General features: G+C 40.6%; 2 protein-coding genes across 11 annotated transcripts; both read right to left on the bottom strand.

The window, feature by feature from the left end:
* Positions 1–3,715: 3,715 nt before the first annotated feature.
* Positions 3,716–23,961, bottom strand: LOC127836965 (uncharacterized). Of its 10 annotated transcripts, XM_052363636.1 has the most exons (8): positions 23,813–23,961; positions 23,390–23,584; positions 13,954–16,453; positions 13,299–13,365; positions 7,771–11,245; positions 5,378–5,442; positions 4,100–4,160; positions 3,716–3,812 (listed from the first exon to the last, which is right to left on the bottom strand). In XM_052363636.1, the coding sequence occupies exon 3, from the start codon at positions 16,446–16,448 to the stop codon at positions 14,199–14,201; it is 2,250 nt and encodes a 749-aa protein (XP_052219596.1). In that variant the 5' UTR covers positions 16,449–16,453; positions 23,390–23,584; positions 23,813–23,961; the 3' UTR covers positions 3,716–3,812; positions 4,100–4,160; positions 5,378–5,442; positions 7,771–11,245; positions 13,299–13,365; positions 13,954–14,198. The 10 variants fall into 10 exon arrangements, with proteins under 10 accessions (XP_052219596.1, XP_052219599.1, XP_052219594.1 ...); XM_052363639.1 differs by having other exon boundaries at positions 5,373–5,442; positions 13,299–16,453; XM_052363634.1 differs by having other exon boundaries at positions 13,299–16,453.
* LOC127836967 (uncharacterized) lies at positions 21,131–23,364 on the bottom strand. Its single transcript, XM_052363643.1, has 2 exons — positions 22,464–23,364; positions 21,131–22,157 (listed from the first exon to the last, which is right to left on the bottom strand). The coding sequence occupies exons 1-2, from the start codon at positions 23,138–23,140 to the stop codon at positions 21,131–21,133; spliced, it is 1,704 nt and encodes a 567-aa protein (XP_052219603.1). The 5' UTR covers positions 23,141–23,364.
* Positions 23,962–23,980: the final 19 nt, after the last annotated feature.

The following is a 23,980-nucleotide window of genomic DNA, read 5'->3' as shown; positions in this document are numbered from 1 at the left end:
TATATTGCTTGTTGGTCAATTAAGTGGTCGGCGGCTCATTTGCAGCAGTTGAACTACCTTCTAAAATTAGACTCCGTCTGCTGGGGACATCAAGAACAGTCACATGTGCTGAGCAGCATCGAGCCGGGGGAGAGGGCTTTACCTTCACAGTGACCAGATGGGCATTCCCACATTGTAAACTGAAAAAAATCCACTTGACTTTACATTGATATAATACTGATGGGTACGTCCTAAAGTTTTCACCGGTATGTGGATATACTGTGAGTTTGTGTGCATGTTTTGGTATAAAACATACCGCTTCAAAATAATATTTCAAAATAATGTTTAGGGAGCAGTTTTGCAATGGTTATGTTATGTTATGCTTAGAAGTTTGTGTTGCCATTATGCGGATGGAGCTCTTTGTGGGCAAAGATATTTGAGTATTTCTGAAGTGTTACAACTATCAACTATCAAATGGCGAGAGTTTTTGTTTTGCTGCACAGAGTAAATTCATCAATATCCCTCTTTTTAGCAGGTCCCATCTTCTTATAAATTTGGGCAAAAAGCAGCAATATCCTATGAATACTTTGACATGTTTGACATGAAAAATAGTCAATTAATTCATAATGTAAATACTTTGATGGTGCTTTTATCTGGACTAAGGGATGTAACTTCATATATGGCATATTGACATTTTCAAAATACAACGTTAAGCATAATAACAAGTTTAAAGGATGGAAAATGTTTCAGCCCTTTTTAGTATCAAATGCATTTTGCTTTTTGGAGGCTTTACTAAGATTGTTCAAACACTTTGGGATGATGCATGTATGTTTTTATCAATGAATATTTGCTTGTTATATTATCAAATGGACTAAAGGTTTCGGGCGCTCCACAATAGCGCTTTCTGGTAGCACAAAAATTACGACTGGTGTAAATGCAGCAAATATTACGTACAAACTAATTGTACAATTATTTAGCACGGTTTGAACGGATTTTGAGCAAATAGTACGCGTGTTTTAAAACGAATTTTCGGTTTCAGTTGCAAAAAGTTTGCGCCTATTTCAGAATATGATTTCTTATTCCGTTATGGAGAGCAGTACTAGCAGACAAATGCATTGTCCAGAAGAGCACAATATCTTTAAACCAGGAAAAGAATTGCCCTTGTGTCACATAAAATGCATAACAATTCACGTTATTTGCAACCAGATAGTTCATTGTTTCACAGGGTCTATACATAAAAACACGTTTGTTCCTGGTCGGTCTTTTTCAGTTCAAACACTTTTCAATTGATTTGCATTTGGTTCGCATGTATTTCCAGTTTGCATGAACTACGTTGCCTTTCGGTAAATATAAGATGTGTTTGTCAATCTCCTGCAGCAGGAGAACTCCTTCCAGAAGTTCAAAAGTAATCTGATGAGGGCATCGGTATCAGCAAATATATTCATCTAATTTTTTACATGGAAACTTGGTATTGGTTGTACTTCAAGGAAATTTTTGAGTGGACACTATGAAATCGTTTGAATGTCCTTAAGACAGCATGTCATGTTCCGAGAGTCCGTATATTCCTTGTGATTGCTGTAATTCAGTGGTTATGCACCTCAGGACACAGGACTGGATTGTTTTGACGCTGAGCAGGATTTTCAAATGTTTATCAGTTGAAAGTATCAAGTTTAAGGGCTGGATTTGTTATTGCATGTTAAATGAACCTAAACGTACGCTTTGTTTGAAGCCAGTGTGTGCCATGCATAAATGTATGTCATTGCATATAAAATTCGAACGTTAGTATTCCAAGGTCCAAACACCATTTTGGCATCATATTTGAAGGGGTGTCTGCAATATCTGCCCCAACGATTATAAGTCATAAACTTTGCAATCCCAACATTTAAATATCAATGTTTTGTCAAAATTAGATTCATGAATTGTACAGTAATATATACAGTAGCTGAGCAACATAAATCTCACACTGCACGGTGAGATGCAAGGTAGCAAAGTTATATTCTGATCTAGTTACGCTCTTGCCAAATGGCAATGTTATTTTAATGACCCTGTATCACGCTGTACAATGTCACTTGTCAGTCAGAAGTGGCTTAACTAATAGTGTTAAATCATAAAACATGTGAATTAAAAAGATGCCCCAATCATTCAACAAAGTTAGTGAAACACATTTCACATATTAAAGTATAGTTTATTTGCAGGTTCATTGAGATTGTGTAAAAAATGGCTTGGGTCAACACACACGACGCCTCTGTCTTTGTCCGTGGTTTGAAGGTATGACAATAAATAATGTGCTTTTATGGATATACCATTAGAGGGATTATGGCTAGTATTGGCTAGGAAAAAGTGGAATACTACTGTTATGATGATGCAAATATTTTATTTTTTACATCAATGCATTGCACATTACTAAAATATAATGTGTTTAATGTGCATACATAATTTTACTTTTAATTTCTTTCAACAACATAAAAGATTCAATTATATTTCTGTATGTGTGTACACACTGTATCAACACAAAAAATATGCATATCAATGTTAAATTTATAATTTAATTGAATTTAAGATTGCCTTAAGCTTGCGAACATCCTATAGCTACCTTCATAAACCGTTTAACCAATGATTGTTCCAACTTAAACTTAGCTTATTATAAATTTGTTATTTGACTTTTCTGGAAGAAAACCACAAGAGACACCTACTGGGGGACTCCGGCTATCAACAATAGGTACAACAATGCCCAGTCAAGTGTACTGTGGTTGATAGGGCTTTTGGACTGCCAAAGAGTAGATTTAGGTATGTAAACTTACTACATGTATTTTTATTTAGTTCAAAACACTTAAACACATTCAGTTAATCAACATAAGACACCATTTAATAAGCACAAAATACATGTCCCCACAAAATATTGGATAAAAAGTGATGCTTTATGCCTTTAATAATCTTTAGAGCATAATTGTAATCGTCACATCTACATCATAACAATTTAGTAAACGTACACCGTGGAAAGCCGTAAGAAATGCACTTGTTCGTCCTCTGTGTCTGTCTGTTCATCTGTGGATAGATTTTGCATAACAGCAACTGCTGAATGACCTTAATGTGTTAATGAATTGTAGCTGTACACAAATGTGTAATTAAATTTGTTTTGTTATTTGTTTTCAAGTTTTGAGCATATATTCACAAGTTGTTTGTACTGAAGAAATTTGTCTTTTAATGACTGATGGACTTGTTTGTGTATCTCAACGTGACATGGGGGCATCAGTAAAGGAGACACATGCAGTTAAAAAAACTTTTGATACAGATTTTAAAGTTGCTTTCATATGCACGTGCATGTGTTGATAAAAATGGATGCCATAGATTATTGCAAATTTTGTTTTATGAATTTATTTCTTTACCCATTTTAGTCTTAAATTTAATTAATATCTGAAGATGTAAATCAATTAAATAAAATGCATAATGTTCGGTGACATGTGTTAATATTCAATATTTGACTCTTTGTTGATGAAAGATGGTCATTATGTTTCTGCTAATGATACATAATAACTTAATAAGTTAATGATTTCTTGTCTATGAGCTGCTGCATTTCGGTCAAGTGTGGTCAACATCTTTGTTAAAGTGTGGATATTGACAATTTCTGCCGTTCTTTTTTGGATTTTTTTTCATTAAAGACACACTTTTTACAATATTCATTTATGCAATCGGTACGATGATTACATGTTTCCTTTATAGTATAACAAAGTGAAAATAAATTCTACTCGTTTATTTAATTATCTTTGCAACATAACAATACAGTGTTTTCTCCAACAACTCTACAGCTAGGGAACAATGAAGTGGAACACTACCTGAAAATGAAATACATTTTATGTTAATAAAATTTGTATTTGTAAGACAAGTGATGAAATAAAAGGTTAACATTGTAACATAAAGAGATGTGGTTTCTGTTTGTTCTTTAAAGAGCATGTACTGTGTGTACTGCACATCAGACAAGGTTCTGTTGGGACTAATAGTTTCATATAAAAAATTCTTGAGAATGAATTGTATCATTTATGTTAAGATGGATTGTTGATTCATTATTACACATTCATGATCTACACTTCATAAGTTAATCTTTAATTTTCATGGAACTCACATCTTTTTTTTTCTTAACGGCTCAAATGAATGGGCCTCACATGCGCTGTTTCGCGGATTTCCTGTAATGATTATATATGAATGAATATGACTAGAAAAATAACATAAGTAATCCAATATGTTATTTTAGCTTATGTATACTCGTTAATTGATTTTCTACAAGTCCATGTAAAAAACAACAACAACTTTTTGGTATTTACTAAAAAAAAGATTAATATTCAATTGATTTTTACAATTGGTATTGCGAAATGTGATTAACCTTTTTTATACTCCCCTAAAATTTATTTTGGGGGGAGCATATAGTCGCCGCTTCGTCTGTCCGTGCGTCTGTCTGTCCGTCCGTGCACAATTTTTGTCCGGGCTATTTCTCAGAAACTTATGACCGGAATTCAATGAAACTTTATGGGAAGCTTCACGATCAAGAGGAGATCTGCATATTATCAGCGGGTTCTGGTCAGATGATATTTCACAGAGTTATTGCCCTTTGAAATTGTCAATAAAAAAATTATTGTCCCTCCCCCCCCCCAACTACTGTGCCCTCAAAACGTTTCCTTTTATCTGAATATATTGTGCAATATTGTGAAAAAAAAAACTTTGGGGAGCATCACCCGTCTCCGACGGTTTCTTGTTTTTTAAATAACATGTATTTAATAAATCACCATAATAACTTTATATATGAGTCGCGCTCTGAGAAAATGGGGTTTAATACATGTGCGTAAAGTGTCATACCAGATTAGCATGTGCAGTCCGCACAGGCCAATCAGGGACGACACTTTCCGCTTGTATTATATGTTTTGTTTTAAGAAAGACTCTTCTTAGCAAAAATCCAGTTTAGGCAGAAAGTTGTCCCTGATTAGCCTGTGCGGACTGCGCATGCTAATCTGGTATGAAACTTTATGCACATGCATTAAACCCCCTTTTCACAGAGCGGGACTCATATGTAAGTATGCCCAATGTTTTTATTTTGGTATTTTGCGAAATTACTTGTATCTAACGATAAATATTCATGAATAAATATGGACAATCGATCTTTATGAGCTGTCATACATTCAAACATGTACATTCAATGACAAAGATATTTTGATTTATGCATTTATTACAATTTGAAATGTATCTGTAACCAAGTAACTTAATAAATAACGATATTTATGTCACATAATTAATTTGTGATTATGATAACGTTGTTAAACCTTTTTTATTTTATGTGTTTTGTAACATTGACACACCTACACGAATAAATGTGCTAACTTTATACTGTGTACTTGATTAATTACCTTACCAACTTTTGTTCAACTGATGTGATGGATGAGATCTCATCATTCACACATGGTTGTTGTTGTGCGTCTGAAAAGAAAGTACAAAGTGTTCAAATTCAAACATTCCACAGTTGAACGAAAAAAGTGATGAATGGATACCAAACAAGAGGGCCATGATGGCCCTGTATCGCTCCACTGTTTTTTTATGCGAAAAAAACGCGCAATGCGCATGGGTTGAAATGTACTCAAGCATGTGACTTTCTCTGTCTGTCCCTCGCCCCATTGGGCGCTTAAAGTTGGAAGGGTGAGCATTTTTATATATGGAAAAAGTTACTACCGTGTTAACTAAACAGACTAAAAAGCCTGTGAATTGTTCCTTTGAAGCACAGTCCCATTGCTTATAACGCAGGTACATTTATCTCTCCAAAAGATATTGTCGTTCTTTCTATTTCACATATTTTTAGATGCTGAAGATCAAATATACGCATTTGATTTGAAACAGATTCACAAGACCCGTAGGAATCAAAATGCCTTAACCCTTTACCAAACTACACATTTTGGACTTTCCCAATTTGAAAAAGGTTGCAGACGACAATTAAATTGTAATGGAATATTAAGGAAATAATCAGGTAGGGTAGAAATAATTGTGATAAAAGGAGAAATTGCTCATCTTGAGCAATTTCTCATTTTATCATAATTTTTTATAAAATCAGCTATAAACCCGTAAAATCCTGTTGGTGTTTGGTAAAGGGTTAATAATCTCTGGTTCCTTCTTAGAGCCTTTCACAAATTTATAACAAATACAATAGTAGCATCTTTCTTTGTAAAGAATCATCTAAAACAAGGGCTGTTTGTAAAACATGCATGCCCCCCCCATATGGGCTGTCAGTTGTAGTGGCAGCCATTGAGTGAATACATTTTTTGGCACTGTGACCTTGACCTTTGACCTAGTGACCTGAAAATCAATAGGGGTCCATCTGTGAGTCATGATTAATGTACCTATGAAGTTTCATGATCCTAGGCGTAAGCTTTCTTTAGTTATCATCCGGAAACCTTTTTTTTTGTGAAGTCACCGTGACCTTGACCTTTGACCTAGTGACCTGAAAGTCAATAGGGGTCATCTGCGAGTCATGATAAATGTACCTATGAAGTTTCATGATCCTAGGCGTAAGTGTTCTTGAGTTATAATCCGGAAACCATTTTTCTAAGTTGAGTCACCGTGACATTTGACCTAGTGACCTGAAAATCAATAGGGGTAATCTGCGAGTCATGATCCATGTACCTATGAAGTTTCATGATCCTAGGAATAAGCGTTCTTGAGTTATCATCCAGAAAACATTTTACTATTTCGGGTCACAGTGACCTTGACCTTTCACCTGAGAATCAATAGGGGTCATCTGCGAATCATGATCAATGCAACTATGAAATTTCATGATCCTAGGCATAAAACGTTCTTGAGTTATCATCCCGAAACCATTTTACTATTTCCGGTCACCGTGACCTTGACCTTTGACCTAGTGACCTGAAAATCAATAGGGTTCATCTGCGAGTCATGATCAATGTACCTATCAAGTTTCATGATCATATACATAAGCGTTCTTGAGTTATCATCCGGAAAACATTTTACTATTTCGGGTCACCGTGACCTTGACCTTTGACCTAGTGACTTCAAAATCAGCAGGGGTCATCTGCGCGTCATGATCAATGTACCTTTGAAGTGTCATGATCCTACTATTCCTAGGCCTAAGCGTTCTTGAGTTATCATCCAGAAACCATCTGGTGGACGGACATACGGATGACGGACGGACCGACATGTGCAAAACAATAAACACCCTCTTCTTCGAAGATGGGCATACATATAATTAACAACCCACACATCCCTTAGACCAACAGGCCTGAGAATATTATGATAATCTAAAGATTATTTCTTATATTTATAAATGTATTTAATTAAGTAATACATATGACTTCTAAGATCAATTCATAACTTATATTAAGAAAATTATAAAATGATCAGAAATTTATATAGATCGTTGAGCAATTGACAATCATATCTCCACAATTCATGAATCACAATTCATAAATGGAACAATGAATCATTAGTTATTAAAAAGCAGCATATAGACAGTTAAGAACATTGCACTTCATTAATTCCAACACCTTCTCTTGGATACAAAGTTTGAGTTTACAATGCAGAATCATATATTGACTTTTATGGAAATAATTATGTTCATGGAAGTTGTGTTTTAAAATCAATAAGATATTATTAAACTGGTTTAAACACTACAAAAAAGACATTAAATAAACATGTCATCCGAAATTTATTTATCCGGATATATGGTCACTTTCGACATATTTAAATAAATCCCGACTTTTTTCAGTTTATAAGAAAAACATTCAGAACACATGTTCTTACTTCAATTCCTTTGTAAGCAGTCACCATCTGATCTAAAATGGCACTAAATGACAGGGTTTTATCTCATGTTTACAAGATGTTGTTGTTGTTGAATCTAATTATGGCGTCGTTGTCGCCTATGGTCTCGTTGTGCTTTGACGTCTGTTGAAGTCTATGTACAAAAATTTCTCTTGTTGCATTTTCACTTGATGCTTTTTTACACTTTATGTCATTTACATCTAAAGTTTGTTTGTTTCCATGATGAATTTGCCAAATGAATTGAACAGTTCTTCTTTTGCATGTAAAGTAATGTCCGGTATCTCTCCAACTAAAGTTGTCAGTGTAATATCAAAACATGATATATTATTTCTATGTAATATTTCTTCAGTTCTGTATTGAAGACTTGATCTTTCTTGTGAGTATTTTGAACAGTCAAATATGAAGTGTTTTACAGTTTCTGGTGTTCTACATGCTTCACACTCCACATCTTCGCTGTTTGTAATCTTGGACCAGTGAGCCTTTAAGCGAGTATGTCCACTAAGTAATTGGTTCACTACATTGAATATTTTTCTATTTTTTTTCTCCAACGCAAGCTCTGGATCCCGGCTTTGGGATATACTCTTGGATTTTTGTTGTTTTTTCTGAATTCAGATATTCAACTTCCCATTTTTGTATTGATTTTATATTCATTAAATTTATTACTTCTTTTGCATCTTTCTTTTCATAACACTGATTGTCTGTTTTTGAAGCCATAATTTCTGTTGCTGCTAGTTTAGCTTGTTGATCTGCTAATTCATTGCCTTGAATATTTTTATGGCCTGGTATCCAGTGTACTTCAACAGTATTACCTCGTGCTTCAATGTTTTTGAGTTTTAGCTTGATATTTAGTATAATTTCAATGTTTCTTGTTGGAATTTCACATGCAAAAGCCGTTGTTATTGCTGCCTGGCGATCTGTGAAGATAATTATTTTCCTGTTTGTAATGTCCTGTAAATCATCCACAAAGTTTAATCCTATTTCAATTCCCACTAATTCCCCCGTGTAGTTGTTTGATATTTTTGCAACACCTTGCTTTAAAAGTATTGGGCTACACATATACCCATTTAAATATATAACTGCCCCGGCTCCTGTCGGTCTTGGATTTCCAATTGTAGATCCATCCGTGAATATTAAGAGTTCATTATTTGAGCACCCATTCAAGATTTCATTTACATTTTCCATTTGATGATCTTTGTTTAGTTTGAAGTTCTCAGTGTACACTTTTTGATTTGTTCTTGAAAGTCCCATGTATTCTTTTTTGTATTCAAACTCTTTTTCAATACATTCGAATTGCACATTTACTTTGTGTTCTATGAATCTACTCATTAGAATGGAATAAATGGTAGGTTTGTTACAGTTTTGTTTTGGATTTTCAAGCCATCTATTAAAATCTTGTTTCAGAGTGTCATTTTCTTCTCTTTTTGCTGCAATTCTTACCATCTCTTCTGCCTGTCTTAACTTTAAATGTATATTTATTGGAATGGTATTAGTAAGTATCTCCATTGTTTCTGTTCTGGTACTACTTATACATCCACTGGCTTTAAGCATTGCACTTCTTTGTACTGTACCAAATTGTTGTGTTGTTTTGTCTGTAGCTGTGGCTAAAACTGAAGCACCATAATCCATAATTGGAAGAACTAAGGATTTATACAGCTTCATGTAGGTTGATTGACAGCATCCATGGTTGTAGTCTACAAATTTATCCAAACTGTGTAAGGCATTAAATCCTTTAGTAGTTTTTTCTTCAATATGGGTTTCAAAGTTTAGTAAACTATCCAATGTAATTCCTAGAATTCTTTTGTTTTTTACTATTTTTAGATCATTTGAGTTGAACTTAGGTTTGTCCATGGATTGAAGCTCCTTTCCTACCAATAAAACTGTTGTTTTTTCTGGGGCTATGCTCATATTCCATTTTGTGCACCATTGGTTAATTTTTTCCAACTCTGTATTTGTAGATTGTATGGCCTTGTTGATGTCTGTATCGCTGTTGTACAGACAAGCATCGTCTGCAAATTCTATGTGCTAGCACAGCACATTTGTCATACAGTCGCTTGTATACAGGTTGCAGAGAGTGGGACTAAGAACAGACCCTTGTGGGATGCCTATTTTTGATGTCATTACTGGTGATTTAAAATCATTGATCTTTAAGTAAAATTTTCTATCTGACATAAACTCTTTTAAATAAATCCACAGTCTTCCTCTTATGTTGTTTTCTTCAGCTTTTTTCAACAGACCCTCCCTCCAAACTCTTTCAAAGCATGACTCAAAATCCATTGTCACTAATACGGTATTTTCAGATTTTCCCATGTTTTCTTGTATGTTGTTCACCATTTTAAGAACTGCCTGTGTACATGACCTATTTTTTCTGTATGCATATTGAGTATTAGAAAGCACATTTTCAGATTCTAGCTTCCATGTGAGCCTTAGTTTGATGATTTTTTCCATTGTAGTTGTCCTTGTTTGGTTTGGGCAGCATAACTTTGGGGTCTAATTTAAAACCGTCTGGCAGTTTACCTTGTTCCCAACATCTCTGAAATAGAAACTGAAGTCCCACGCACATCTGTTCTCCTCCCTTAGTTATCATTGTACCCAAAATTTGTTCTTCTGGACTTGGAGCACTTAGTTTATTCATACCCTTAATTACCTCTTCTACTTCTTTTACTGTTATATCACTTTCCTCAACTTCTGTTGGTGTTTGTGTTAATTTTTGCCTTTCTGTTTCTTCTATTTGTACGACAACTTGTTTCACTTTTTCATACCATTCTGGTAAATGATCTTTAACTGCCAACTTTTCTTGACCATAGAGAATTTTCATCTCTTTGTAGATATCTTCATCATCTACTGCCAAAGAATTATCATTTCTTAGTATTGGTTGAATCACTGGTTTATTGTAATTATTTCTTGTTTTGTTTATAAGAGACCAAAATTTGTTAGGCTTTTTTGGATCTAATTCTTTTGATAAATTTTCTAAGTACATCTGTCTCGATTTTTCAACAGCCTGTACAAACTGTTCTCTTCATTGATTAAGTTTCATTTGATTACTGGGATCTGATCTTTTCTCAAAGTTCCTTTTGCACTTTTTGAATTTCTTTCTTAACTCTGTCATTTCCTTTGTCCAGATCCCTTTGCTATGTTTACAAATCTTTTTTTTTCCAATATTTCTTCTGCACCATTTGTCATGGTTTCCACTAAAGAGTTGTAAATGATGTTCACATCTTTTTCTGTTGTGTGTTTTTCAATCCACTGTTGAATATTTTCATTGCACCAATGTTTCCATTTTAACCAATCAGTGTTCTTAAGGTCCCATCTTGTCTCTGCTTCCCAGCTTTCCTTCTCCCCTATTTCAACAAGATGTTGTTGTTGTTGTTGGTCACAGCCACACGGCCGCAGTAATCTCCCCTGGTAAACGTCATATGTTCAGTTTTGTGACCTCCCGGGACAGGGTCAAATTTGAGCCCTGGGGAATAATTTGAACAAATTTGGTAGAGAACTATTATATATCAAAACATACCAAATTTAGTAGCCCTAGGCTCTATAATTAAGAACAAGATGTTTGAAGTTTGCACAAAATAGGCCTTATTTAAGCATATGTTCATTTTTGTGACCCCTGGGGCAAGGTCAAATTTGTTCCGAGGGGCATAATTTGAAAAAAACTAAGTAGAGAACTATTAGATGTCACAACCTACCAAATTTGATAGAAATAGGCCCAATGGTTATGGACAAGAAGATTTTTATAGTTTGCACAAAATGGGCCCAATATAAGCATATGTTCAATTTTGTGACCCCTGGGGAACGGTCAAATTTGATCCCAGGGGCTTAATTTGAACAAACTTGGTAGAGGACTATAAGATGTCATTACATACCAAATTTGGTAGCCCTATGACATACGGTTATGGACTAGAAGATTTTTAAAGTTTGCAAAAAATAGGACTTATATAAGCAAATTTTCGATTTTTTGACCCCCCAGGGCGGGGTCAAATTTGACCCCAGGGGCATAATTTGAACAAACTTGGTAGAGGACTATTAGATGTCACTACATACAAAATTTGGTAGCCCTAGGCCCAATGGTTATGGACAAGAAGATTTTTTAAAGTTTTCACAAAATAGGCCTTATATAAGCAAATTTTCAATTTTTTGACCCCCCCCCCCACCGGGGTAGGGTCAAATTTGATCCCAGGGACTTAATTTGAACAAACTTGGTTGAGGACAATAAGATGTCACTACATACCAAATTTGGTAGCCCTTGGCCCAATGGTTATGGACAAGAAGATTTTTAAAGTTTTCACAAAATAGGCCTTATATAAGCAAATGTTCAATTTTTTGACCCCCGGGGCAGGGTCAAATTTGACCCCAGAGGCATAATTTGAACAAACTTGGTAGAGGACTATAAGATGTCACTACATAGAAAATTTGGTAGCCCTAGGCCCAATGGTTATGGACAAGAAGATTTTTAAAGTTTGCACAAAATAGGCCTTATAAAAGCAAATTTTCAATTTTTTACACCCCCCCCCCCCGGGGCAGGTTCAAATTTGACCCCAGGGGCATAGTTTGAACAAACTTGGTAGAAAACTATAAGATGTCACTACATAGCAAATTTGATAGCCCTAGGCCCAATGGTTATGGACAAGAAGATTTTTAAAGTTTGCACAAACTAGGCCTTATATAGCAAATTTTCAATTTTTTAACCCCCCGGGGCAGGGTCAAATTTGACCCCAGGGGCATAATTTGAACAAACTTGGTAGAGGACTATAAGATGTCACTACATACCAAATTTGGTAGCCCTACGCCATACGGTTATGGAAAAGAAGATTTATAAAGTTTGCACAAAATAGGCCTTATATAAGCAAATTTTCAATTTTTTGACCCCCCGGGGCAGGGTCCAATTTGACCCCAGGGGCATAATTTGAACAAACTTGGTAGAGGACTATAAAATGTCACTACATACCAAGTTTGGTAGCCCTAGGCCCAATGGTTCTTGACAAGAAGATTTATAAAGTTTGCACAAAATAGGCCTTATATAAGCAAATTTTCAATTTTTTGACCCCCAGGGACAAAGTCAAATTTAACCCCAGGGGCATCATTTGAACAAATTTAAAAGAGGTTCACCACAGGAACATTCCTGAGAAATTTCATCAGAATTGGACCAGTAGTTTAGGAGAAGATGTTTTAAGAAAAAGTTAACGCACGCACGCACGCACACACGACGGACACATGACCATGACATAAGCCCCGCTGGCCTTTGGCCAGTGGAGCTAAAAACTAAATATAAGAAATAATTATGGTAAATAGCAAACACACAATACACAACAATGATTATTCCTTATGATTATTCCGTGCAAATTCATTAGAAATGTTTTTATGTATAATTCAAAGTACAAAATTAACCTTTTGCTCCCAGTCTTACTTTCATTTTTAAAATCCTACATGTGACTGACATTGTGAATTTTTTATAATCATTTTGTGGTAAGAGTAAGTAAGCAAGGGTCATGAGATTTCATTAGTTAATATACCTTAAAGTCCGTCCATTTCTTGATAACTTTGTCTATCTTGGGGCTACACAATCAAATGCTGTTCACTCTGAAATTGAGTGATAGTTTTCAGGTTTGTGTTTACAATTGAAAATTAATTATAAAGCTATGTACACTGGGTAATAAAGTAAATTCTATTCCAAAAATAAATATACAGTAGGCATCCGTATATACTATCGCGGTGGTGTAGTGGATGACGTGTCCGCCTAGCGATCGGGAGGCCGTTTTATCAACATATCTTAGCGTGATCTTACGTAAATTCGTAGAATTTTGTCGTACGCTTATCGTAAGTACTGCGAACCGTTTTATCAAAGAAATCGCAGCTAAGATGTCGTAAGATTTGTGCTTGAAGCTACGACTGGGTAAGACCACTCTTAGCCTTCGTAAACATGGCGGCTGCACGAGCTTTAGACGTTGGTAAACCAAGAGAGTTGAGAATGTTTCGAGAAGGAAAGGATTTTGCGATCTCCGTGATGGAGAAATATTGATACTATTGGACGTATTTATGTTTGATAACGTTAAAGATATTCGTTATATCTGATGTAAATACTCTTATTTGACTTTCCGCTTACTAATAACACACACTGATCAAGGTAAAACAGTACTTTAATAATTAAAATATAACATCTTATTTCACTGAGAGTTCGTCCTTTGTTCGGCGTTCCGTCTGCGCATGCTCCCAACGCGCTTCCGCCAGGTCACACACAACAGTCCAGCAGGTCAGCCACAACACTCCCCCCGTCTTTATTGTTGGAGCCGCTTCCCGGAACCCGGTACCTCCGCCGCAGGTAACAGTCGGCCATCTGCTGGGTGTTGTTGTTCGTGCCCATCCTGGATCGCCAAACTGGCATACATTGAGGACCATCAATTACTAGGGTTGATCTACAGGGCAACCTGCCCTGTGGGGATCTCACCAAACAGGTTGACGGCGTTTCTTGTAGTGATCTCCAGGATATGCTGCGTCGTCACCCCTCGAAGTCCAGCCAACATCGCCGCCACATCCCCAACTTCCGCTGGCGCCGAAAACCTCATATGGGGCCTCGTAAAGTAAGGGGCGTCTGTTTCAATAAGGAGAAGATCCTCAGGCATGCTGACTACAGCGGCCACTTGCTCCGGGGTGAAGTTTTCAACACTCCTGTTAAAACTGAAGTGGGTTTTAGGGAAAACTTCCAACCACCACCCGACCACCAGTTGGTTCCCATTAAAGGCATGGAGCTGAATCCTCTGTTGTCTGGAAAGGGGCTTTAACAGGTGAAGCAACAACAGATGAGCCTCCATACCATTGTCGCCGGTAATTCCCCGACAGTGGAGCACTAGAACCTTGTTTTCTCGGATGATGGGCAGGAGTTTCTGCAGCAGCTTCATCTGGTACCACCAGTCTGCCGGGTCCACCGAGTGATCCAACCCTACTTCACCAATCGCCACAACCCGCGGATTAGTGAGCAAACTGCTCAACCTCTCCAAAGCGTCTGTGAGGATCCTCTTCGGGTTTACTGCATGTTTAGGGTGAATCCCAACCGCCACGATGACTTCCGGTGGAAAAGTATCAACATCTCTTGACGATGGGTACGTCTCTGGGTCGCAGAAACTTGCCACCACGTGTTTAAGCTTGAGTCTTACCACCTGCTGCTCTACTCCTAAAGCCAGGACGTCCTCTATGGTGCCGTGAATATTGGCGGCACGTCTGAGTCGATCAGGGTGGAAATGACTGTCCACTGCTTCTGGGAGAGATTCAACCACGATTGGGGGATAAGCAAACTGCTCCATCCAATAAAGGCGATCCCTGGGCTGCAGCAAGGCTGCCAACAGGTACAGAACTCTCCAGTGAAGAAGTCCTGCGACACTGTTGACGGGTGCAAGGGTGAATTCCGCTGGAACTGGTTCCCGTAAATACCTACAAAACCCTTCCAAGGTAGACCAAGAGGATGATCTTGGGTGAGTCGTCTCACGGGACTCGAGGAAGTGTTGGGCGTTCACCAGATCCAGCAGGTCGTGGAGCGTCCCTGGTCTGCCAAGTAGCCACGTTGCAACCTGCAACAATGCTCGGACCCGCATTCCCTGAACTATGTCACTTGGATCAGCCAACCGTCCATCAAAAACTGTTGGCACATGCCTGGTCATCGCATGGACCTTTTCGAATTCAACTCCAACGCTGTCACAACCAGGGACACAGCAGGTATGGTTCCTCCTTAGCCTCTCGACCCGGCGCTGGCATTCTAACCTCTTCTGGACCTGGGACAAACTGTCCCTGGTCAGCCTAATCTTCTTCGGTATTTCGACTGACACTCGGAGATTGCCCCCGGAACTTGTACCTGGCATCTGGCGTACTTTCCGTGCAGGTTCCGACCTGGTATCTCTTTTCTTCGCCTGACTCCACTTCCGGTCTTCTACCCTCTCCCCTGAAAGCCTGCTTCTGTCCTCCCGGTGACTCTCGGAGCTCCTGACTTGGTTTTCACGATAATAGAGAACCCGCTCATCTCTTCCTGTGGACGTGCGACTTGCATCCTCGGACGGGTCGCCCTCGACCTCTCCCAAGGGTAAACCAGCAGCCCCCGAGTCTGTGTGACCTCCTGTAGCTTCTACCTTGTCCTCGCCAGGGAAACTGACCTCCATCGGGCAAACTGCCGTCGATGACTTGTCCAGACACTTTCTGGGACTCGGCGTTCCCAACAGGATATCAGGATCCGGACCAAGGTCTTCATTGTGGCTGGGAGTGCCAGGTTTTCCGAGAAGCTTTTCTACGTTGAGCAGTTCATCTCCCAGGTAACAAGCCTGATCTAAACTAGACCCAGCCTGCCCCAAACGAATATCTCGCTGCCCTGCCCCGGGATTATACTCCTGTTCCCTTTTCTTTGGCCGCTGGGGAAGTGGGAATACATTTTCGTGGATCCATTCCCTGTCCACTATCTGATAGGTATCTAGCGATCTTGATAAATTCTTAAGCCAGTCCTCCTTTCCCTTGGTCTTCGTTTTCTGGGTCTTGGCCAAACTGACCATCCCCTCTAGGAGGCGAAGGGCACCCTCCCTGTCCTGAGCCATGGCCAGTCCAATCCCCAGAGCAAACCTGTCAGGGCATTTGTAGAGGATCCCCTGGCTTAGCAGCGCCTCGACTTCCGTAATGAAAGATGACATTGAATCTGAAACATACAAACAAAACAATGGGGCAAACTGCTCCGTAAGTGTTCATACAGGCAAAAAAGACTAAGAAATATTTTTTCGACATGCCCCACACCTGTACTTGTCTATATCTAGCGCATCAGAAGGAGAAATGTTAACACAAGACCCATGGTACCATTTGTCACAAAAGTCACATTGGATCATGAAGCGTCCCTGCCACGGTTTTTCACAGACGCAGTGCAGTTCCTCATCTTCAAGAGTGTCCGGATCAACCTGATCTTGACTGCGATGTTGCACAATCCATGCAGGCAACTTCCTATCCCGGCATGGCATCATTCTGTCGTGATTCACCACAAAAACAGAGTTCCGCAATTTCACCTGGTACAGGTATGCAGAGAGTTTCTTTGATATAACACCTGGACCCTTCCATGGTGAGCAGAGTTTCCTGCACTTTCCCTTCAGTACTGCGGTGTCCATGAGATAAACCACATCACCCTCCTGGTAGGGACGCAGCAACACCCTTACGTCGTAATCTCGCTTCATACGTTTTGATGCTGTCCTGAGATTGGCCCTTGCTGTTTCATGGGCTAGGCTTATGGTCCCCAGAAGGTCGCAGACAAATTCGTCCACATCTTCATGTTTATCTGTCGCCATTGGGAACATCAGTTGAGCTGGAGTGTTAACTTCGCGCCCTAACATCAATTTGTTGGGCGTATATCCAGTGCTGCGGTTTACAGAGGCCCTTATAGCCCCAGCTATTTGCTGCACTTTCTCATCCCATTTATTATGTGTTTTTCCAATGAAGCACCGAACCGCATCCATTAATGTTCGATTGAACCTCTCAACTTGTCCGTTGGAAGATGGTCTATAAGGTGTGGTCCTTGCTTTGTGAATTTGTAAAGCCTTGCAAACTGCTTCAAAGACCTTACTTTGAAAATTCCGTCCTTGGTCAGAAAACAACTGAAAAGGATACCCGAACCGAGTAAAGAAGGTGTCTATAGCTGCTTTTGCTGCAACCTCTGCTTTTTGGGAGGGCAATGGCACACACTCGACCCATTTGGTAAATTGATCCACCATCATTAAACAATGCTCATTCCCATTAGATGTACGTGGCAACGGTCCTAAGAAATCTATGTGAACCCTCTCCATCGGAGCCCCTGCCTGGTACTCTGTCAATGGAGCTTTCCCATAGCATTTACTTTTCTTATTGCGATTGCACACATCGCAGGTCAACACGTATCGCTCTACATCTTTGGAAATATGTCGCCAGAAGAACTTTTCCTGGATCTTCGCCTTGGTCCTGGCCACACCCTGGTGCCCAGCCGATGGTAAATCATGATGCCATTCAATAGCTTGGGTCTGTAAGTCAGTGGGTAGCACCAATTCCAAGTCCTTCGAGTTAGGTTTCATGCGAAAAATAACACCCTGCACCAATTTGAACATATCTCTGTTAATCCAGTAGTATTTTGCATCCGGACTGGAAAGAAACAGTTTACCCTCATCTGGTTCGGTTTTGTCCCTCAGAAAGGCTAGTAACATGGCCAATTTGTTGTCTTCCGCTTGTTTTTCCTCCAATTCTTTGAATGTGAAACCCCAACAACATGCATTATCTTCCTGTGACTCTTCAGGTGATCTTACACTTGCACAGAAAATCACTTCGGGTGTGAAAGCACAAATCTGGAAAGCCGCGTTACTTTGCCCTATTTCCATAGTTCTAGAATTGTCAAACTGACATTTGGGAAAGTCATGGTTCGAAACTACATTGCCCTGGTTACAGGCTTCTGCTGGATTCTTGTTGCCACCACCTGGCATGAATGAGTGATCGTCTTGCCCCCCAGGATCCCAGGGATATGATCCTAGCTGACCAGCTGTCTCTTGTCTATTGGGAACGTCATAAACCGACTGAACGTTCTCCACTTCCGTGCCATCCGACGGTGTACTTGAGCAAACTGCTCCTTCGATGCGAACTGATTGCTCATGTTCTGACATTGTTGGGTCACCCCTCGTTTGGAAACTGCCCTGCTCTACTAGGCCAATGGCGTCGTCGACGTCTTCTGTGAATGCAGCCCACTGATCATGTGCACGGGCACAGTAGTGACAACCACCACAAGGCAAGTCGGCAGGTATTATTCCTGCAAGATACGAAGGACATGGACTCAATGTGTCTGGAAGACGTGATAACGCGTCAGCATTTCCATGATTTTTTCCAGGTCGGTGTTGCACGATCATGTGGTACTGTGCCAATTCTTCCATCCAACGGGCCAACTGTCCTTGTGGCTCTTTGAAGCGCAATAGCCATGTAAGACTTGAATGATCACTTCGGACAGTAAAGACTTTACCTAACAGGTAATATCTAAACTGCCTAGTAAACCGTACAATGCTAAGAAGCTCTTTTCTGGTGGTGCAATATCTTCTCTGTTCAGATGTCAGTGAGAAACTACTGTAGGCAATCACTTTTTCCACACCGCCTTGAACTTGACTGAGTACGCCACCAATGGCTGTGTTGGACGCGTCAGTATCAAGGAGATATGGGTCTTGGTGATTCGGAAGACCTAATACAGGCGCCTTGATCATGGCACCCCGTAACATCTCAAATGTCTTTTGCTGATCTTCACCCCATTTGAACAGGTTCCTGCCGGTCAGTGCATACAAGGGCTGTGCTAAACTAGCAAAGTCTTGAATAAATGACCGGTGATAGTTCACAAATCCCAAAAACCGTTCAACGTCTTTTGAGCAATTTGGGATTGGCCAATCTGCAACCGTTTGAATGTCTTTTTCCGACAGAGCCATATCTTTTCCATTAATAATGCGTCCAAGGAACTCGACCTCCGGTTGGAAGAAAATACACTTCTTCGGTTTAAGCTTTAAACCATGCAGACGGAAACGGGATAGAGCATCCGCTAGGTTTTTCAAATGTTCATCAAACGTCTTTCCCAGGACCAGTACATCGTCGAGGAAGGCTAAGACCGTTTTCCATGTCAACCCACGCAATATAAGGTTAACAACCCTTGCAAAAGTGGCGGGGGCATTTGTCAACCCAAAACCCATGCGCACATGTTGGAAAAGTCCATATTTTGTTATGAACGCAGTCTTCTTCCTGTCCTCCGGGCTGATTTGCACCTGCCAATAGGCGGCATTTGCATCCAACTTGGAGAACCAGATGTTTCCGGCCAACGCATCGAGACAGTCCTCAACCAGAGGCAAAGGAAACGTATCTTTCACAGTGACATTATTCAGCGCTCTGTAATCGATACACCACCGGACCGACCCATCACGTTTTCTTATTAACACCGGTGCTGATGCCCACTCCGAAGAACTTTCCTGGATGACGCCCGCATCTAACATTTTCTTCAAATGAGCCTCTTCCTCCCCTGCAAAACATGCTGGGGTTCGCCGCATTCTTTGTTTGATCGGTTTGGCCTCACCCGTATCTATAGTGTGTTCAATGGCGGTGAAACTTCCTAAATCGAACTCATCTCTTGCAAACACATCTGCGTAGTTGCATAGTAACTTGGCGAGTGCTCCGGCTTGTTCATCCGTCAACTTCCCTATCGACGCTTTGTACACTTCCTGCAGATGGTCAGGAACGACTTCTTTTTCCTTCTTTTGCTGTTCCGACTCACCATGGCAACCTGCCACGGTCTCCGGTTCTCTGGTTTTACTCAGCGACCCTTTCAGCTGATCTGACCCCACCTGGCAACCTGCCACCGTCTCCGGTTCTCTGGTCGACCTTTTCTGCCAAACCGACTCCACCTGGCAACCTGCCACGGTCTCCGGTTCTCTGGATTGACTGGTCGACCCGGCACAGGACAATCCCAACGGATTTCTATTATATTCCGCTGTTAAACGGTGGTCTACTTCAGCTACAGGATGTATCTTGATGCCATCATCTGTCGTTGCTTGGAAATCGCCTTCCTGAAGAACCTCTTCAAATTCATAGGCGTTCCCCACTACCACGTTTTTCTTGATAGTCTTAAACTGGTCAGTTGGGTTCACAAAACACACTACTGGGACTTCATTAGCGTCCCGAACAACTTTTGGCACCAATACCTGCAAGTTGTTCACTGGTTCAATGTAATATGCCCCCAACGTTCCCTCCAGTTTACAGGGGACCCTGACCACTGAATTTGGCGGTACCACTGTTCTTTTAGACATGATGATCCTTGCAACCACCGGTTTGTCCCTAAATGTTGTGTTTAAAGGTATACTTTCGCCATTGACCAATAGGCAGTCTGTGTGCAAATCAATCAATGCCTTGAAGTGCCGCAGCAGGTCATGTCCCAGCAACATCTCATCGCTGATTGGCGCAACGCATATCCCTTCCCTGGAAGACTGTTTTCCCAGCTGTACATGGATAGGCTGTGTCACAAATCCCTTCAGAATAGAATTCTTATCAGCAAGCTGCATGTTGATATCCTTGACCTTGCCTGGTTTCCGCTTTAACCGGTCATAAACTTCTGAAGACAGTATAGATATATCCGCTCCAGAGTCTACCCGAGCCCTAACCTGCCGGTCTCCCACCAACATATTCACATAAGACGACCCTGCCGTCACGACCTTGACTGCTATCGTCTCCCCTCCACTTGCTGATCCGGATTTGTCTCCTTTTTCAGCCGCCAATCCAGATGAAGTCTCCTGCTGCACTTCAACCGGCGCTAACAAATGGCCTCGTTCTACATCGGGCTGCGGTGCCTGGCCTACGCCACCGGCCCCTTGGAGTTTAAAGGCTTCTGTGGACTCCCTTCAACCACTTGACCTCCAGACTTTTGTTTAAGGGATTCCTGATACTCCCTACAGTCTCTTTTCATATGGCCCCTGCCATTACAATGAAAACATCTAAAGGTCTTCTGTGGGAACTTCCTGTCCTTGTTACTTGTTGAACTGTTTGATGCTAAACTAGCTTCAAACTTACAAGTTAACTGCTCAATCGCCTTTTCCAGACTCTCCATTCTCACGTCTGCCGGGGACTGAACCGCATTGACTGTGACTTCTTGGTCATATTTCCTGACCTTCTTGCCATCAACCACTTGCGAAACATACTGATGATGTCGTACCAGATCAAGAGCATGTTGAATCGTTCGTGGTCGTTCGAAGCAGGCGTGCTTTCCCGCTTCCCTGTCAATACAACCTTGACAGAACCTAGAAACTGCCTCCCGTTGACCAAACTGATCTGGAAGGTCCCTAAAAGCAGGCGTTGCCAGAGTTAACACTCTATCCGCCCAATCTTCTAAGGATTCCCCCGGCTGCTGTGTAGCCTGCTGGAATTTGGCTCTACTGGTTTCGGGTAGTTCCTTGGAACCAAAGCGCCCTTCCATCTTTCTCATAATGTCACGGAAAGAAAAACTTTCTCCCATGCGCGTCTCAATGGTAAAGTAGTCCAGAGCCTTTCCCTCTAAGCACCAGTTGAGGTAATCCCGGCATTCATGGTCAGACCATTTGTACACCTTTCTGTAGCTGTCAAACTTCTGTTTGAATGACAGCCAACTGGTACGTCCATCATATCGTAGGTTCTTCGGCATCTTCTTGGGATCACCATGGACTCTAGAGTGGTAATCATCCTCCGATAAACTACCAGATTCTGAAGTCGACCGATAGTAGAACCTGGATCCTGATGACCTTGACCTACGGCGACCATGCCCATGACGATGACTCCTCCTTGCTTTACCACTGTGTCTCGACCCCGATCTTGAACTTGAGTCGCTGGAGTGGTTCCTGCGCTTTGACCTCCCACCGGATGGAGCATGACTATGGCGGGTATATATAACCAACCGTCTGTCATCGCAGTCGCTGTCTTCCCTTGATAAACTATCATGGGAACGGCGATACCTAACATGGCCAGATGTCCTGTATCTTTTACCTTTGGACTGCCTTTCATCGCGCTTGCGTAATGACCGTTTGTCATCACAGTCATTTCCGGAGCCGCTGCTGGCGTCTTCCCTTGATAAACTATCATGACTCCTCCTTGCTTTACCACCGTGTCTCGACCCCGATCTTGAACTTGAGTCGCTGGAGTGGTTCCTGCGCTTTGACCTCCCACCGGATGGAGCATGACTTTGGCGGGTATGTTTGCGAACCGACCGTCTGTCATCGCAGTCGCTGTCATCGTCTTCCCTTGATAAACTATCGTGGGAATGGCGACGCCTTAAATGGCCAGATGTCCTGGATTTTTTACCTTTACGCCATTTCTCTGCTCGCACCGGTGAATGGCCCTCGGAGTCACTAGTCTCGTGTTTCTTGAATCTCGCACCGCTTTGTCGCTCCAAGGGCTTACATGGTTTGTCATCTTTCTTCGGCTGCAAAGTGTCAACATTTTTCAGATTAGGCTTCTGTTCTACTTGCTGCTGGCCTTTCTCTAATTTGGTGGCAGCGCATGTGCTTTTAAGCCTTGCTGCAACATCCAGCTTGGCTGTACCTGGGGACTGGACCTGTACACTTGCTGGTAGTGAGAGAGCAAACTGCTCAACCTCTGCAAACTGCTCGCTAAGGTCATCTGAAACGACTAAACTGAAATCCTGCTCTGCCTCTGGAAACTCCACAAGCTGCAGCACATGGCTGGGGACAGTTCTTCCCAATGCTAATGACAATAACTCTGGTGTCATAGTCCCATATTTTTCCCTTAATCGAACAATAACCTTTGCAGTCTTTTGTCCCACCCCCGGAATTGCACGTAACTCTGCCTCTGATGCAGTATTAATTCGAACAACCATTTTTAATTATTTTAACAACTAGATGAAACAAGCACGGGTGTGTTGCAAGTCTAATTAAACGATACAGAGTTGTGTTATGTATATATTGTACTCTTTAGTTTCAATCTAAAGTTACCAAAATAGTATAAACAATGTACCAAAACCAAGTTTTTATGTATTATTTTTTATTTTATTTTTAATAACAATGTTAGCAAATGTTCTCTTGTCCAATTAATTAATGGCAACAAAAGCCCACCATACTATACATACCAACCAAACTGGTTAGACGTATATGAGCAGCCGCTTTCCAAGCACCTCCCTCCTTCTTATCACTGTAGTAGAGCCCCTTGTTGCAAACTGCAACACCTCTGTGCACCTCCGCAACCTACGATGGCTATAAGATTCCTTGCACAAACTGCGCAGCACCCCTGTGTACCACCGCAAACTGCGATAGTTCTAGTGCACCTGAATAGATACGCATAAACACGTGACGTCACAGCAACAATCTTTATTTTCAGGAAATAACCGTCTCAAACAAATTTATTATGCCAAACTGGCTCAAATTTGCCTATAACTAGTTGTAACTGATCGTTCTCTACCGACAAATGTTCTCTATACGATCTACGCAGTGAAACCCACGGTTGCAAAAACACGTGTTTGCCAAACTGGCAAAAGTTTAAAGTCGTTGTTTACCCTGAATCCCGGTGTTTTCCGCAATTAACCTCGTCGCCAATGATGTAAATACTCTTATTTGACTTTCCGCTTACTAATAACACACACTGATCAAGGTAAAACAGTACTTTAATAATTAAAATATAACATCTTATTTCACTGAGAGTTCGTCCTTTGTTCGGCGTTCCG

This window comes from Dreissena polymorpha, chromosome 7 (genome assembly GCF_020536995.1).
Source record: "Dreissena polymorpha isolate Duluth1 chromosome 7, UMN_Dpol_1.0, whole genome shotgun sequence".
NCBI lineage: Eukaryota > Metazoa > Mollusca > Bivalvia > Myida > Dreissenidae > Dreissena > Dreissena polymorpha.
This window is presented reverse-complemented; position numbering and strand designations above follow the sequence as displayed.

Excerpts from the sequence above, each read along its gene's own strand:
- LOC127836967 (XM_052363643.1), bottom strand. The coding sequence starts at position 23,140 with ATGGTTGTTCGAATTAATACTGCATCAGAGGCAGAGTTACGTGCAATT. Across the intron at positions 22,158-22,463 it reads CATGCTCCATCCGGTGGGAG|GTCAAAGCGCAGGAACCACT; the intron begins GTCAAAGCGCAG and ends ATCCGGTGGGAG.
- LOC127836965 (XM_052363639.1), bottom strand. The coding sequence starts at position 16,448 with ATGTCATCTTTCATTACGGAAGTCGAGGCGCTGCTAAGCCAGGGGATC.